This window comes from Pyxicephalus adspersus, chromosome 1 (genome assembly GCF_032062135.1).
Source record: "Pyxicephalus adspersus chromosome 1, UCB_Pads_2.0, whole genome shotgun sequence".
Lineage (NCBI taxonomy): Eukaryota > Metazoa > Chordata > Amphibia > Anura > Pyxicephalidae > Pyxicephalus > Pyxicephalus adspersus.
In genome coordinates, this window is record NC_092858.1 from 106,777,634 (window position 1) to 106,794,071 (window position 16,438).

At 39.7% G+C, this 16,438-nt stretch overlaps 1 protein-coding gene across 4 annotated transcripts in view; it reads left to right on the forward strand.

Moving 5' to 3' along the window:
- The first annotated feature begins 5,381 nt into the window (after positions 1 to 5,381).
- Positions 5,382 to 16,438, forward strand: part of ANKS1A (ankyrin repeat and sterile alpha motif domain containing 1A) — a 91,930-nt gene continuing 80,873 nt past the window's right edge. For all 4 annotated transcript variants that reach the window (XR_011922268.1, XR_011922272.1, XM_072422810.1 and 1 more), the window contains exons 1-3: positions 5,382 to 5,579; positions 12,400 to 12,480; positions 13,347 to 13,503. Coding sequence is in view for 2 of the 4 variants with exons in the window: in XM_072422810.1 (XP_072278911.1) it covers positions 5,407 to 5,579; positions 12,400 to 12,480; positions 13,347 to 13,503 (411 nt within the window). In the remaining 2 variants the exon portion in view is untranslated. The remainder of the gene's footprint in view (positions 5,580 to 12,399; positions 12,481 to 13,346; positions 13,504 to 16,438) is intronic.

Sequence of the window (16,438 nt, forward strand, 5' to 3'; positions counted from 1 at the left end):
GGCATCGGATGCGTTTAGGTAGGCGCCTGTGTAAAGAGCTGAAATCAGTTAACTCTTTCTAAACCTGAAAATATTAGGTCATGTAAACATATGCTTATTTTTCAGCTAATATAAATGTTTAAAACATTTGAACAGGCCAAACATTTTTATTTAGGTCTAAGTGAAAGATGTGTGCCATTAGAAAAATTTATTTTTGAAGGGGGAACAGTGACTTTTAATGCAAGCTTGTCAGTGTCAAACTGCCGGGGATGCGCGGCTCCAGCAGCGAGATCATTTTAGTTGATAACTTCCGCGCGAATACGCTTGCACCTGAAATTTAGTTAATAAATTGATCGAAGGCTTCCGATTTTGGTTCGCCTATACGAATGCGCGAGCTTCTGATTTTGCTTGATGAATCAGCCTTCCCGTGTCCTGCAGATGCAGTCATCTTGATATAGGTGTGGGTTTGCCCAATCATGCCAGATAAACTCCCTGATCACTAGAGAACTGGTGGGCATACTTCGCAACTTTCCCCTATTTGAAAGAACTGTCTGATTGCTAAAGAATATTGAGGGATTTCTATGCACACACTCGATTTTTAGCAGAGATAATCATAATCATTTGTCTCAGACAACCATCATCTATTATGTGTACATAGATTTAGATCCCACACTGCAGGTTTACACCTCTGGGATTTTAGGCACATGAAATACACTGCATCTGAAAAACACTGATCTAAAAACATCTAGTGTAATAGGTACAGCCTCAAATAATACTGGAAGTGGTAAATTATGTGTGAGACAACACACAACAGTTCAACTAGGCATGTCCTCTGCTTTTTTATTCACTAAGGCAGCAAACTAACACATTTCAATGCAGGCAGGGCTTTGTACATCAAGTCTATAACGCACAACATCTACTTGTTAATCATGAACAAGGGTGCCTTCTAATGGGTTCCCCAAAAACAAACAGGCAGCACTTGTATCTTCAGCAGCCAGCCATTTCTCCCAGCACAGTAGAATGAGATCAATATAATTATAAATGATTATTATTAGAAATGTCTGTCAATTAGGGAATGACTGTGCCTGAGAATGAAAATTGGATGTATATTTGAGAAGGAAAGATTATTAGATATAAAGAGAATGTCTGTCAGTGGTGGTGAAAGCGGCCAGCTTTTAGATGCAGGATTTTTCTTCCTTGTGACCAGGAAGCTCCAGAAACCATTAGAACTGCAGTATTGTCATCAAATTTCACTCCAAATCTTCTAAAACAAGCAATATTTTAGATCTCACTTTGCAGATATACAGTTATAGGGATGTAAGCACAGGAGAACTGAGGCATACTCACTTGAAACAATACTTTTATTTTTTTTTTTAGGGGGGATTAGGTCATCATTGCAGAAAGGGACAGGCAATGTCTCTTCTGCAAAAATCCATCCTACCTTCCTGAATATGCCACGTATCTGGCCAAAAGCTGAGCTGTGCATGTGCAACATCATTTGTGGTTGCCAGGATACTTGGCAATCCTGGCTTCCCCTACGCATGCCAGGAATAAACGAACTCCGTGTTACATCATTCTGGCCCGGCCAATTTAGATGACCAAAACTCGACTACAGGAAAAGAAAAAGGAAAGAAGATAGCAGGGAAGGGGTCGAGTATCACAGTAGGTAGGTAGTAAGTAGGTAGTACCACAGGTTTAGTTCCACTTTTAGACAAAAGGTATATTTCATTGAACTGCTTGGGCACAAATATTTTTCTATGATGTTTTCTGTAATATGGCAAATCTTAAACTGTAGTCCATCCATAATCAGAACCCAAACCACTTCCATTTAAACAACAGGCAAGGTCACGTTGGGACCCTGGTCACGTGCCCAAATCTCAAGTGCCCAAATTATAAGTGCAATAGGAATTAATCCAGGGAATTGACACAGGAATTGGAACAGTTTTGGACATATAATTATACTCTGCAACTTCGATCATCTGCCTTTGGACTGATTTATCCACCTGGACTCCAACACATCCTCTGCTGCTGCTACCATTCTAAACTGGTATTTCATCAGACCATCTCTTTGACTGAATCATCATCCTTCACTCCTGGAAGCAAGTTTACAAGCCTCATTTAAAACCATATTATTGGACTGCTTCTCTTGGACTTCAGTTTGCCACATTGTTTATTGTACGCATATGGTTCCCATTTATCTGTAAAAATGTAATATTCATCCTGCTCTCCCTTTGTTGGCACTACTCCCTGTACTCCCCAGTCTGATAACTCATTGTCTCTCTGCTCCTTCACTCTCCTTATTTCTCCGTCTGTGCTCCGGCACCTTTTTACTTTACTTACTTACCTTTTACTTTACTGATTCTCTCTGGTGACATCTCACCCAACCCTGGTCCCCCAAACAGCCTCCACTTTCATATACTCTCGGCAGGACACTCCCTTCTCCTACCCTCATTCCCATTCACCCTAGCCATAAGTCCTTACCCCCTCTCTCTGGCAGTCTATGGAATGCCAGATTTGTTGGCAACAAGTTAACCTCCATACACAATCTTCTCCTTTCTAAGTCTCTGAACTTTCTGGCTCTCACTGAAACTTGGCTTTCCTCCTCTGACTCTGCCTCTGCTGCTGCTCTCTCTTATGGAGGCCTGCACTTTACACATACCCCAAGACCTGGCAACAAAGTAGGGGGTGGTGTGGGTCTCCTTCTCTCACCTAACTGTACATACAGAGTCCTTCCTACCCCACCCTCCCTCATTTTCACTTCATTTGAAGTCCACTCTGTCGGACTCCTTAGCCCCTTACTCCTCATTGTTGCTGTTGTCTACCGCCCCCCTGGACCATTATCACAATTTGTGGATAACTTTGCATCCTGGCTCCCACACATTCTTTCCCATGACCTGCCCACCCTCATCCTTGTTTTTTTTAATGTTGCAATGGATGAGCCCAACCTTCCCTCCTCAGCCAAACTGCTCTCCATTACCTCCTCATTTGGACTCATACAGCACATCAATGGCCCCACACACTTAGCCGGACACACTCTAGACCTGGTATTTTCTAAACTCTGCAACCTCACCCTCCTTGACAACTCACCATTTCCCCTCTCTGATCATAACCTTATCACTTTCAACCTATCAAACCCTTGCCCTCCCTTGCCACAAGCCAGATTTGGTCAATGGCAGAGAGATATCCGTAACCTTGACCACAACCTTTTCTCAAACTGCCTTGCGTCCCTAACGGGGAAGTCTTAACTCTTCTCTCATCATCTCCGTCTACTACATGTCCACTTGACCCAATTCCCTCTGATCTATTCCGTGCTCACTCCTCCACCCTAGCCCCTGCCTTAACCGAACTATTCAACCTCTCCTTTTCTACTGGTAAATACCCCTCAGCTTTTCAACATGCCATAATTCTCCCTATCCTAAAGAAACCCTCACTGGACCCCTCCCTACTCTCCAACTACCGTCCTATCTCCCTTCTCCCATATGTCTCCAAACTTCTCGAACGCCTTGTCTACAAAAGACTCACCGATTACCTGAGCACCAACTCTCTCCTTGACCCCCTCCAGTCTGGTTTTAGAGCTGCCCATTCCACTGAAACAGGCCTTACTAAAGTGGCCAATGACCTCATCAGAGCTACGTCTCAAGGCAACTTTTCCCTGCTCCTTCTCCTTGATCTTTCCTCTGTATTTGACACTGTTGATCACCCCCTTCAAATACAAATCATGCGCTCCATTGGTATCTGTGACACCGCTCTCTCTTGGTTTGCTTCCTATCTGTCCGACCGCTCCTTTCAAGTTTCTTTCAATGGTAACTCCTCCTCACCCACTCTCCTCCCTGTTGGTGTTCCCCAAGGGTCAGTTCTTGGACCGGTCCTCTTTTCTCTGTACACCTCCTCTCTCGGTAGTCTCATATACTCCTTTGGCTTTCAGTACTATCTGTATGCTGATGACACTCAAATCTATCTGTCCACCCCTGACCTGTCTCCCTCAGTCCTGGATAAGGTCTCATGCTGCCTGTCAGCCATCTCATCATGAATGTCTGACCGATTCCTGAAACTCAACCTGGATAAAACAGAACTCATCATCATCCCCCCCTCAAATTCCAAATCTCCCCCTGACGTATATCTAACTGTTAACAACACTGGTATTCGGCCCCCCCTCAGGCACGTTGTCTTGGTGTCACCTTTGACTCAGCCCTCTCATTTACCCCCCATATTCAGAACATTTCCAGGTCCTGTCACTTTCACCTATGCAACATCTCCAAAATCGGCCCCTACCTGTCCCCTGAGACCACCAAACTCCTTGTACATGCTCTTATCATCTCCCGTCTGGACTACTGTAACATCCTTCTCTCTGGTATTCCACAAACCCGACTCTCTCCTCTACAATCTATCATGAATGCTGCAGCCAGATTTATCCATCCTTCCCTCCGCTCCTCTTCCTCTGCATCTCTTTGTAATTCCCTCCATTGGCTTCCATTTCACCTTAGAATCAAATTCAAGCTCCTGTGCTTTGCCTTCAAATCCCTACATAGTTATTGTCCCATTTACATTTCTGACTTGGTAAAAAAAATACTCCCCCTGCTGCTCTCTCCGCTCCTCACTTATAACCTCATCACGCGCACTAATACAAGACTTCTCTAGAGCTGCCACAACTCTCTGGAATGGTCTTCCTCGTCCTATTCGGCTTGCTCCTACTTTCTGCTCATTTAAAAGAGCGCTCAAACCCCAATTTTTCAAACTTGCCTACCCGTCTTCTTCTGTCTTTTGAAATCATCACTACTTCCCACCATTACAGATCTCCCATCCTATTGTGTGTGAAATTCCCCTACCTACTAGATTGTAAGCTCTTCGGGGCAGGGTCAGGGTATAATAATAATAATAACAGGGTCCTCTCCTCCTGTATCACCGTCTGTATTAGTCTGTCATTTGCAATCCCTATTTAATGTACAGCGCTGCGTAATATGTTGGCGCTATATAAATCCTGTTTAATAATATTAATAATAATATTATTAATAACTGTAGGCTCTTATGGACAGGATCTTCTCTTTGTTCTTCGTTTGTTTGTCTTGTCTACTATATAAGTTTATTTGCAACCCCTATTTAATGTACAGGGTTGCATATTATGATAAAGTTTAAACATAATATTAATAATATTAATAATAAATCTTCACTTTTTGAATTCAGATACATTTGAAAAGTATGGTCTGGCGTCGCACACAAAGATTTTTTTTTTTTTTACCTATTTGAACAACTTTATTCGAACACCAACAGAAGCAGTTTTATGTTGCAGGAAGCTACAGCAAGCGTGCCGTACAGCCGTAAGCAGACAGAATGCAAGACTTAATTAAGGGGTTGAGGAATGTGCGTATGACGTATGCACGTTCGTCTCGGAAGTGGAAGCGGAGGCGTGGTTGCCGGGGTGACGGCGGGATGGGGAAAGAGCAGGAGCTTCTGGAGGCCGCTCGCACCGGTAACCGGGTAGCGGTAGAGAGGTTGTTAGGGGGGAAGCGACTAAGTGGGGCCGGTACAGGAGGAGCTTCAGGGGGTGGAGCTGGAGTATCTGGAGGAGGGGCTAGCAGTCACCCTCTAAGCAGCCTGCTCAGGTAATGTGAATGGACATCAATAAACATATATATAATATGATTATGGACAACTTGGCTTGAACCGACACTGCCCTAATAAGAGCATACATAAATCCTTACAGAATGTTTCTGTGCTCAAATTTTTTTCTAAAAATTGTTCTTTGCTTTTCCAGATCTTGGTGCATTGGTCCCATTTTCAGTGCACATACCAGTACTACGTCATGATTTTAGTAGGATTATGCCATGTAAATCTTGTGATGGCTTTATGTATATGGGTGGGGTTACATTTTAAGACATTACCTGCCATGGATCTGTGTTTGCAAATACTTTGGCACTGCCTGAATACAGAATAATTTGACATCTGTGGAAAGCTGTGCACTGTCTGGTCCTGAAATGTGTCATGTGTTATAAGATGTCAAGCCTTTGTTTTGTTCTTCGGGGTGTCTCACCTTTTCCTGGTGGATTGTAAGATTTTCTGCTACTGGTTATTTCTAGTATTTGCTGTTACTAACACATCTTTAAAATGATGAGATTAGGTATGTAAAAGCAAATGTAAAAAAATTTTGCATACAGTATGCTACGGTTACACCCTTGTCTTTTTTTTATGGACTTCTGTGAAAGTAGGGGAATCCTAACACTTTGAGTTGTTGTCAGACCAAATCCTCCAATGGGTAATTTGTTCTGGGGACAACTCTAAAACTTGAAAAGTGAAAATTGTGGTACAATTGGAGAGATTTTTTCTAACTTCCTGTTGTGTCTTTAGCACAGGAAGTGAAGAGAAATATCCCTAACAAAATGCGGACAACAAACTATAGCCAGAGTTTTTAACCTATCGCTGCTATGCAGAACCTAAAAAATATATCCAGCTATTTTTTTTAAACTTAAAATATATGAATCATTATTAAAGAATAAAATATCTCATTTTTTTATTCAAACATTCTCTTGCATGAATGTAAAGATAACATTTTCTCCAAGAATTGGATACATGCTGGTAGAGTTTTTCTGTACAGGTTGGCTCAGTTCTTATTACTGCGTGGAGAAAATGTTTATTTCTTTTCATGACTACGCTTGTTTGCAGTCTGATTGTGCAATCTTTCTTTAGCTTACGAACAGAAATGTGTTATAAGGGCTTGCCCAAACCGTCCATTAAGCTTATGTCTTAGTGAGTGGAGGGTGACACAGAGATCAGTCACTATTCAGGAAGCTCCAAATAAAACCCATAGATAGACGAACAAGCCATATTACTGTAATCAGTGTTGTTATGGACATTAATTTCCTGTATTCCATGTTTTTTTTCGTAAATTTATATGCAATTCTTCTGTTTCATTTTAGTGATGTTGATGAAAAATTAGGAGGTACATAGAACACTATTGTATAGTGTTCTCTATTAAATATGAGATTCTGCTGGTTAAAAGAATGTTTATTATTCTGGGTTATTTTTTTTCTCCTCACAGTTGCTGTGTGGTCCCCCTTTACACTGCCTAAGACTGGATCTACATGGACGGTTTTAAAAACGCATAAAAACATTCCTACCACGTTTATATACGTTTTTATGCACTTTTACAAATGTTTTAAAGCTTGGCTTTAAAACAGTAAAAATGTTTATAAACGCCTATGTTGCGGTTTACTGCGATTTGCCACGATTTTACATAAGTCATTTATAAAAGTTTTACTTTTAACCTTTTCAGGGAATTTGTACAGGGGTACCTAAAACCCCTTACTCATTCCCTTAAAGGGTTAAAATATGTGTAAAAAATTGGACGGGGGTTTAATGGTAAATTATTTTATTAAATGTGTGTGTTTGTGTAACAACTTTTATTTTTTTTTTTTTGTTACAGGTTTTCCCAATGACAGGATGATTCCCACAGCTGCAATCATGACATGAGCACAGCCATGGGACTCCTCCTGACAGTGAGGGATCCCCGGGCACTAGGGGTTATATGAGGACAAGGCTCCCCATTCATCTCTAGTGCTCTGTGATTGGCTGAGAAATAGGAAACCCTGATGACAGCTCAAGCATCATCAGGATTTCCCTTTCCTCAGCCAATCAGGGAGCAGAGCAATCAGCAGAGCCCTGCTATGCTGAAAGCTCGGCTCCCCAGATTGCTCTCGCAGCCCTAGAGGAGCTGTGACATGTGTTCTGTATCTGTAGCACTGGTCCGTGTAGACTAAGCCTAATTCTCTGCTGCACCAGGCAAAGTTACATTTTTCTTTGGGAACCTAATATCCCCTGGTAGAGGTGCAGTCAGTGTGAAAGGGGAATGCATCTGTATTTAAATTTATTTATAAATATATATATATATATATATAGATATATATATATATATATAACAAAAAAGTAAGTTGTGGCTATACTTGTTTTTTTATTTATTTTTTTTTTTTTTACTTAAAGCTATATCTGTACGGTACTTATAAAATATTTTAACAATATAAAGGCAAAATGTTTTCTTGTTAGTTTGTCATTGTATTTTATTTTTACAACAAAAATCATATACATAATAAATAATGATTGTATAGTGATTTATTCCTACCTAGGCTTGCCAGTGCCAGTTCTTTGATGGGAAGTAAATGTGTTGCCAAGTGGGAGCAGCCTTAATTTTTACAGAGGTCTAGGATCTTTGGGGCTACCAAAGTAGTTTACAGGAGAGGTGCAAAAGGGAGGGTAAATTTACATTTCTTTTGTATTTATGTTCCTTTAATTCTAAATAGTTACTGGGGAGTTTGTAGGTACTCCCTGTACATGGGTTTCAGGGACAGCTAGTGACATGACTATAAGCTTTGTAGAGCACTGCATACTATGTTGGTGCTATATAAATACTGTGTAATAAAAATAATGAGTCCTTTAATCCCTTCACCCCACTACATACTCACACAAAATCAGGAAGGGTTAGAGCTTCTGTCAAGCTCAGGTTTAAATTGTTGTCTATGTTCTTGCTTGAGAAATCTCTGCAGTGGGAACCTATGCAAATTATTTTTGTACAGTGGGTAAGGGGATAATATTTTTTTTGTTTTTGTTGTTTATACCTTCCTGTATCTGTGGTACCCTTTGTGTCTTGCACATCACAAGGAATGGAATGAGTGGTTTTTAGTTTTAGGTATAAATATACTTTATCTTCTACACTCTATCCCTGAACCTAAAAATACAATTACGCCAGTGGTCGCCAACCTTTTCGGACTGGCAGGCCACTAAATTACCACTAACAGGCTCTGGACCGCCCATGCGTGGGTAGCCAGGTTTCACTCAAAGGGCAAGAAACTGCCTCTAGTGACGTCATGATGCCAGAACCCGCCTACTCTCCCATCACATGTCTGAGCTTGTGATGAGAGAGTGGGCGGGTTGTGTCCAGAGACACAACCCGTGCGTTCCCCCAGGGAGGTCCTTTTCTCCCCGCTCGGGGGTGCACCGCCAGAGCCTGGTTGGCGACCGATGATTTAGGCTATTGCCTAAAGCTACATGAAGGTTTTGAGTGGATGGAACAGTGACACTAATGATTTGCTTATTAGTGTTTAACACAGACCTTGCAGTAGAATTTCAATGTCTTCCTAATATATTAGAGCCTTCTCATCATAAATAGCAGCTTTTACACCCTGCAAGCAAGATCCTGGAGAATCCTGAGTCTACTACATTGCTGAAGCATGTTATTTTTATGACATTTGGCGTACTTTCTGTGATCTTGCAGCTAGGATGACCCGCCATTGCCAAGGTCCAGGAAAGGGGGGGGGGGGGTGCTAAGCTGAAAGAGTTTAGACATAATTTAATGTTTTGATAGCAGGGGCTGGTGGGCAGCCACATAAAATGACTCTGCAGACTTTGTATTTTAGTCTGCTTTAGGGATGTGAACAAAAGTAGGTCAGTCCTTACACTTGACCCTTCACTTTTACTGACTAATATTGTTTTGGATCGGTTTAACCGCTTTGTAAATTTTTTGGGGTTTAGAGGTCAAACCGTTTTTTCATGTTCCATATCATCCGCAGTCAGCTGGTTTAGTGGAAGGAATGAATAGAACAGTAAAAAACAGATTGCTAAAATGTTGTTGGACAAAGGCAATAATTGGGTGGATACATTTCCTTTCATCCTTATGAGTATCAGAGGCACTACTTCTTCTGCTTCTCAATACACTCCATTTGAATCTACTATAACAGTTTAGTCTCTAGGGCCTGAGAAAGGGTTTCTCATCCAGGGTTCCTCCAGAGGTTGCAAGGGGTTCTTTGAGCAATAAACAATTTGTGCCTCTCAGGTGACACCAGTGAACTGTTACTATCTGTAAAGGTGACATTCTTCATTGAACATCTCGGCAACACTCAGTGAGATGTGGAGATTGTATTTTGTCTGGGGGTTCCCTAAGACCTAAACAATTTTTCAGGGATTCCCCTATGTTGAGAAAGGCTTCTCTAGGGTATTATGGAGGTGAAGTTAGATGGGTAAGTTTCCATTGTCCTCCTTAATCTTCATTCAAACAAATAACACTAATTTATTAAATTTAATAATTTATTAAAGCACCAAAAAGCCTGTTTGCCATGAAAATTAGAATATTTATACACAAATAATGTAATTGTTCAATTCACTCTATATATGAAAGCAGTGATCAGCGAAAACACCACATTATGTATGGGAAGATGGCACTGAAAGACAATGGACTATGAAGATCAGGTTGTTTGAAACGAACATCCTCATCGACATTTCTGATTTAGTTGCAGTAAGCAGTCTTAAAGGTCTACTACTGCTACATAGAGGTTTATGGCCCCAAGGTAATTCAGTGAGTCCCTATTGCTCATTTTAAAAGTGGCTACAAGCCTGGGAAACGTGATACTTAAAGAAACAGAAACCCACATTACAAGCCATTGATTGAAACCTTCTTAGGGAGTATGCTGGAAGAACATAATTTTAACCTCAAATTTATAAAACCTAGTTTCTTTTTGCTATTGTTATGTGTGGTGTTCTCCTTCTATGTATAAGAGTTCTCAAAGCCCTCAGAAGATTGTGAATTCCTGTGCCTTATGTCTGGCAAGCAATTTTAACAGATTGCCAAACTATTTAAAGTCAGTTATTCTACTGTAAGAAAATCGTTGTAAAGCTACACAGATTACATATAACTGCCAATCAGTTTCTAAGACTGGTCAGCCCAGCAACATCAGCCCAACAGCTGACCAGTTATCACTAAGTTGTCTTGAGGAACCCCCAAAATTTAATTACAGGATCATCAGTCTGTTCTTGCAGTGTTCATGCACCTAGAGTCAGAGTGATTGTACTAATTTGCCTTTCTGCAAGGGGTGCTAACACAATGGTTTTGCTGTCCAAAAATAACAGACTAATGTTTGCTTTTGAAAATATAGGCAAAGACCAGGCCTTCTAGACCTGTATGTGTTGTGGACTGATGAATCAAAATGAACATGGTGTGACGCCAGTAAGAATGTTTAGCACAAATAAAGAGGATGTTTTAAGGGCAGAGCTTCATACAAGTGGTGTAAACATTATAGTTTCGGATTGCTCTTCTGCTTCAGAGCAAATGCAGCCTGCAGTCACTAAGTCAGCTATGAATTCTGTAACACATCAAAGTGTTCCTGATAAGAATGTAAGGCCATTTGACCAAAAGGTAATCTAGAAAATAATCAACACAAAAATGATTTTAGGCATACTAGCTAATCCAAAGAAATAGCAGAATTTAGAAAGAACTGCATTATTAGAGACTCACTTTTTCAAAGCTTTATTAAATTCCCACCGAAATGTTTGGGATTTAAAAAGGGGTCTTTCATGTAAGGAACCCCACCCCCTCCCTCAGAAACCTAGTAGGTTGTGCAAATGCTGAAAGAAGGATTTTCTGCTAAAAATAAATATTTGTTCCTTGGTTGAGGACCTTTTCTTTCTCTGTTAGCATTGTTCTGGAGGCATTGCTTAAATGAAGATTATATTTTATCCTTTTTAAAAAAAAGTTGTAAACATCACCAGTTTCAAAGATTGTACTTCTTTTACACATGAGCTTAGATGGGACAGCAAAAGAAATATTTATATTTACTAGAATATTCAGTGTATTTCCTGGAACCTGGGTTAGAATGGATATGTTTGTTCATTGTGGTTGCTCCTTCAACATTTCTCCATGAATAGTGTTGGTCGAATAGCTTAGTGTTCGATTCGGTGGCTATTCGATCGAATAGCCCGATATTTTTTGGGTGATCGAACACAATTAAAGTCCATGGGGGGGGAAATTCGGGTTATTTTCGTGACAGTGTAGAACTGCAAGAGTAATCGGGAGCAGAGCTGTCACCTCAGCTCCCCTGATTGCTTTTGCAGCCCTAGCGGAACTGTATGTGACTCCACGGCCCGTGACACTAACAGGATGATTCCCACGGCTGCATTTATTCTGAGCACAGCTGTGGGAATCCTTCTGTTAGTGTGTGATCCCTGGGCGCCAGAGGTTGATTCTTGTCCAACAATCGCCTCAGGGCTGATATTAGACGAGAATCTGGCATGTGTACAGCGCTCGTCGCCCATCGTTCATGGATCCATCCTTGCGGATCCACGACCAACAAAGGATCATAATTGAAGTGAAGAGGAGTTGGTGCAGCGGGATGCCGATTGGTCGTTCTCCCCCCTCCCCTCTCCATAGAGCAGAACAGCTCTGTACATGTGCTCCTTCATGTATCCTTCAGTCTTTTGTTGTTGGAAAGAATCACCAAAGATCTTTTCCAAGGTCAATTATTGAACATGTGTACGCAGCTTTAGTTACAGTAATGCACAGTTCTGAAAACACATGTTATATAAGCATAATACATATAGGTTTGTTACCAAAAGGTATGAATTAAAAAGTGTAAGTGTATGGTTCTCTTAATTATATTTCCACAGTATTTGGCGTGGCCCCAATGTGAATTGTGTTGACAGCTCAGGATACACTCCTTTACATCATGCCTCTCTTAATGGACACAAGTAAGTGCTTGAACTTTCTATATTATCATTACAAGCCTCTTATACTGGAAGTGCTAATTAATACTTAAAGAGTAAGTTGCCGCAAGAGTTTTGAGACGATTAGAAGCTTATTATTTTATTATGGTTTTACGCTTTCTGGGTAATAGGCTTAAATGCAAGAAACATAGTTCCAATCTTTTTGACCAGTTGTTTCTTTTGGCAATGTGTTGAGTTTGTGGACCATTATAGACATAAAATTGTCACCTGATCTGACTAAAAATGTCAAATCAAGTGATTTGTCTTTAAATGCTCTGTTCCTAAAGCAGGCTACACAGGTTATAGCTGGACAGCCACAAAACAATAAGTATATATACACACATTGTGTTGCATTACTTGCATTTGTTTAACAAGAATGTTTTTAAACCAGTGGTGGTCGAACACAACAAAAGTTGCTTTTTATCCACAATTCAAATTTGATGCCACATTTTACTTTTTTTTTTTTGTAATATCAGTTAACAGCTATAACTATCCTAAATAAATCAACTTTCTAGGAGGTTCTATGCCTAGGGAAATCTCCCCCCACCTTCCTCATGGCAATGCAAGGGTTTCCTGAAAGGTGACGTTCGAGTGGAGGCAGCAGTAATAACCCCCCTTCCATTGGTGTTGACAGTGGTCCCAGTAATACTTTCCCCTTCATTGGTGTTCGTGGCAGTGGCAACAATAGTGATCCCCTCACTCGCTTGCTGCTCATTCCCCTACTCACTGATATTTATTGTTGCAGAGTTTGTGAAATGTAAAGTACTGGTGAGTATTAGATTGACTTGAGCAATTGTATGATTTTTACATGCTAAACATCATCTAATGTTGTGACCCCATTATTTTAACAGGGAGGTTGTGGAAGTCCTTTTGAGGAATGAGGCTGTAACAAACATTGCGGACTGTAAAGGTTGCTTTCCCTTGCATTTAGCAGCGTGGAAGGGAGATGCTCAAATTGTACGTCTTCTTATTCACCATGGACCTTCACATGCAAAAGTCAATGAACAAGTATGTTTAAATGTCTTTTTTAATATCTATTATGTACCTTTAAAATGCCTATTGTATTTTACCAGTATCTTGGATGTGTTTAATAATCACACATTTCTCCTGATTTATAAAGTATAACTGAAGGTAAACTAGTCCCTTATTGTTAAGTAACAGCTCAAAGTTTGAATTATCAGAAATGTCATTAAGCTCAGAAATTGTGGAACAACCCATCACTCTTTAAAGACTATAGTGTGAGAGATTACTGTTATGTAAGCTGCCATTGCTGACCTGGTTTTAAAATAAAGCTTGCCTGGTTGGTGTTATGATTCTCTGGCTTTTATTATCATCTGTATCGCTGACCCAGAAGGAGTATAAAGCTCACATGTACAGCTAATTGTGGCACAAGAGATCAGCTTTACATTCAATCAATTTAATTTGATTGCAGTGGGTTTAGCAATAGCATCTTCTGCATTCTCCAAGTATATGTCTGTTTTTTGACAATTGAGGTAATTGGGCAGAACATTGAAAAAACTTTCACTCCAAAAGTGGAAAGGTGTCCAAGTTTTTGTGAAATAAAATATAACACTTATGAAATATGGCCAGTAATGGCCAAACTTTAGCGTACAACTGTACACACATGCATGCATACCTTATATCCCCGTAGCCAACTTCTCCTCAAACACCGATGGTTTACTTCACTTTTTTTTTTCTTAAAAGTACCATCTGTCTGAATTCTATAGATGTATGCTGGCCCCTCAAGGCTGCTTTCATTTAGTCTCGCTGTACAATCAGGCTAGATGTACCCAAGGAAAAGAAGGGTGCCACTAGATTTATTGAGTATTAAATATTTATTATCAATAGTGCAAACACCCTGCAGTTTACCCGAGGCTGCATAAAGATCCATGAGCAAATTGTCAGTGAGTTCAAGTGTATTTTTTTCTAATATGGATCAAGGTTTTTATCCCACAATAAAAAAGGCAGTTTGGGAGCTCCAGCAATAGTTATGTAGGCTTTAAACACGAGTCGATCCTTATGCAGCCTGACCAGATTCCTTTTCCCGGGAATCCTCTGAGTTTAACTCCCTAAGAGGAGCACATTCCCTAGCATCTGAAGATTGATTCTAGATTGCATGGAGCCTATTTCAGAGTATAGTTATGGCAAAGCATTTAAAACAGTACTATTGCTACTATAAAGCTGTACTCTGTTTGTACCATCATATGATAGAGGTGAGCATGTTTTCAGTTTTTTTTTTTAAATTGCTTAACCCCCCTCGGCGGTCTAATTATGTCCGTATTTTTATGGCAAAAGCGCTACATTGTTTTGCGTGGAAATTTGTTGTTTATTATTTTACGCCTGTAAATCTTGGAAAAAACTCTCAGGTATGATAAAGTTTGAATCACAAATCTTAAATTATAATATAATAAATAATTATGAATAATTTTTAAATAAAACTATAAATAATGTAAACTTTATTAAAACATTTAAAAAATGTTTAAATTTGTCCAAACAAGGGTACAATAATAGAATAAACTTTTGGATTTATTATTTATTATTTGGATTTATTTTTTATAACTGTATCACTGGGATCAATGTTTTAAAAGCAGATTACAATGTAATCTGCTTTTAAATTTCCTGCCAAGCCATGCCTCCCCTGCGTACCAACGCATCACATCGATCACACCGTGGATGTGATGCAGAAGCCGGCCAGGGATCGCTGAGGCTGCCTGCCTGTGGATCGAGGGGAGCAGATAGGGTTTTTTTTTTCTACCCCGAGTGTGGCTCGAGGTTCTTGCTTTTGGTATGTAAAATTCACCCTGAGCCACACTCGGGAACACCTACAAGGAGGTTAATGTGTTGTGATGGACAGACGTATACATGTTTTGTAGGAGCTTGGCCTAGCTGATGATCCCAGCAACCATTATCTGACATGCGTACATAGCTTTTGTTAGTACTTTTTACAAAATTAGTACATTACTGGTTGTTTCAGGTGACAATTTTACAAGTGATTTATGCACAAACATGCTTATTGACCACTGCCAAGTGAATTTAGTATTTTGGGAGGATGAGATTTTAATATTATAAGATATTAATCTTAATGCTGAACTATATTATGGGGACACCTATCAAAAGAGCTATTTTGCCCCCTCTTCCACTAAAGAAAAATAGTCTGGATCCGCAAAATGTAACACAGCTTATAAACTTTTAAAAGTTTTATTCTTTTTTTTAATTTTACCTGTTACAACAACAAAATACAACAAACAGAAGTGCAGTGAGCATATGTAGGCCTACTTTGAAATAAATTAAACACTGAACTATGCCCCTAGTATCATGATTTATTTTTTGAATTTGTGCAGTATTTATTGTATTTCACTGGATTTAATATACTCATGATTAAAGTAATCAGCTCTTTTTTGTAAATTCAGCAATCATAATTTGTTTTTCCAAAATAATAGGCAATTGTTTTGGTAATTGATTAATAGAATAATAAGTATCTAAATATATATAATAATAATAAAAAATACGTAAATAAATTATATATATATATTAATATATAGCCTACATATTTATGTATTTGAAATGTTTACACACAATTATGCATATCAAATATTACATTGTAGGATTAAATCTTAAGAAACTTAGATTTTATTTCTGCTGTCCATTCGTGAGGTCATGTGTCTTCAGCCTTAGTATCAGCGTTTCTATGCCGAGTAAGATGGAAGGGGCTGCTTCTCCTTATATGTATCCAGTTCCGTGGCGCAATCATGCGCCTTGAGTTTGTAAAAACCCATTTACACGGAGGACACAGAACTCCTATCAGCAGCAGGGACTCCCTTGAGCTAAAACCCCCTACAATTTCATCGTTAAGCCATCGTCAGAACATCAAGAACTCTCCCGATCAAAAAAAAAAAATCTGCCCTGTTACACATTGCTGGAGGCTTGTAACGTCAATGTGTAA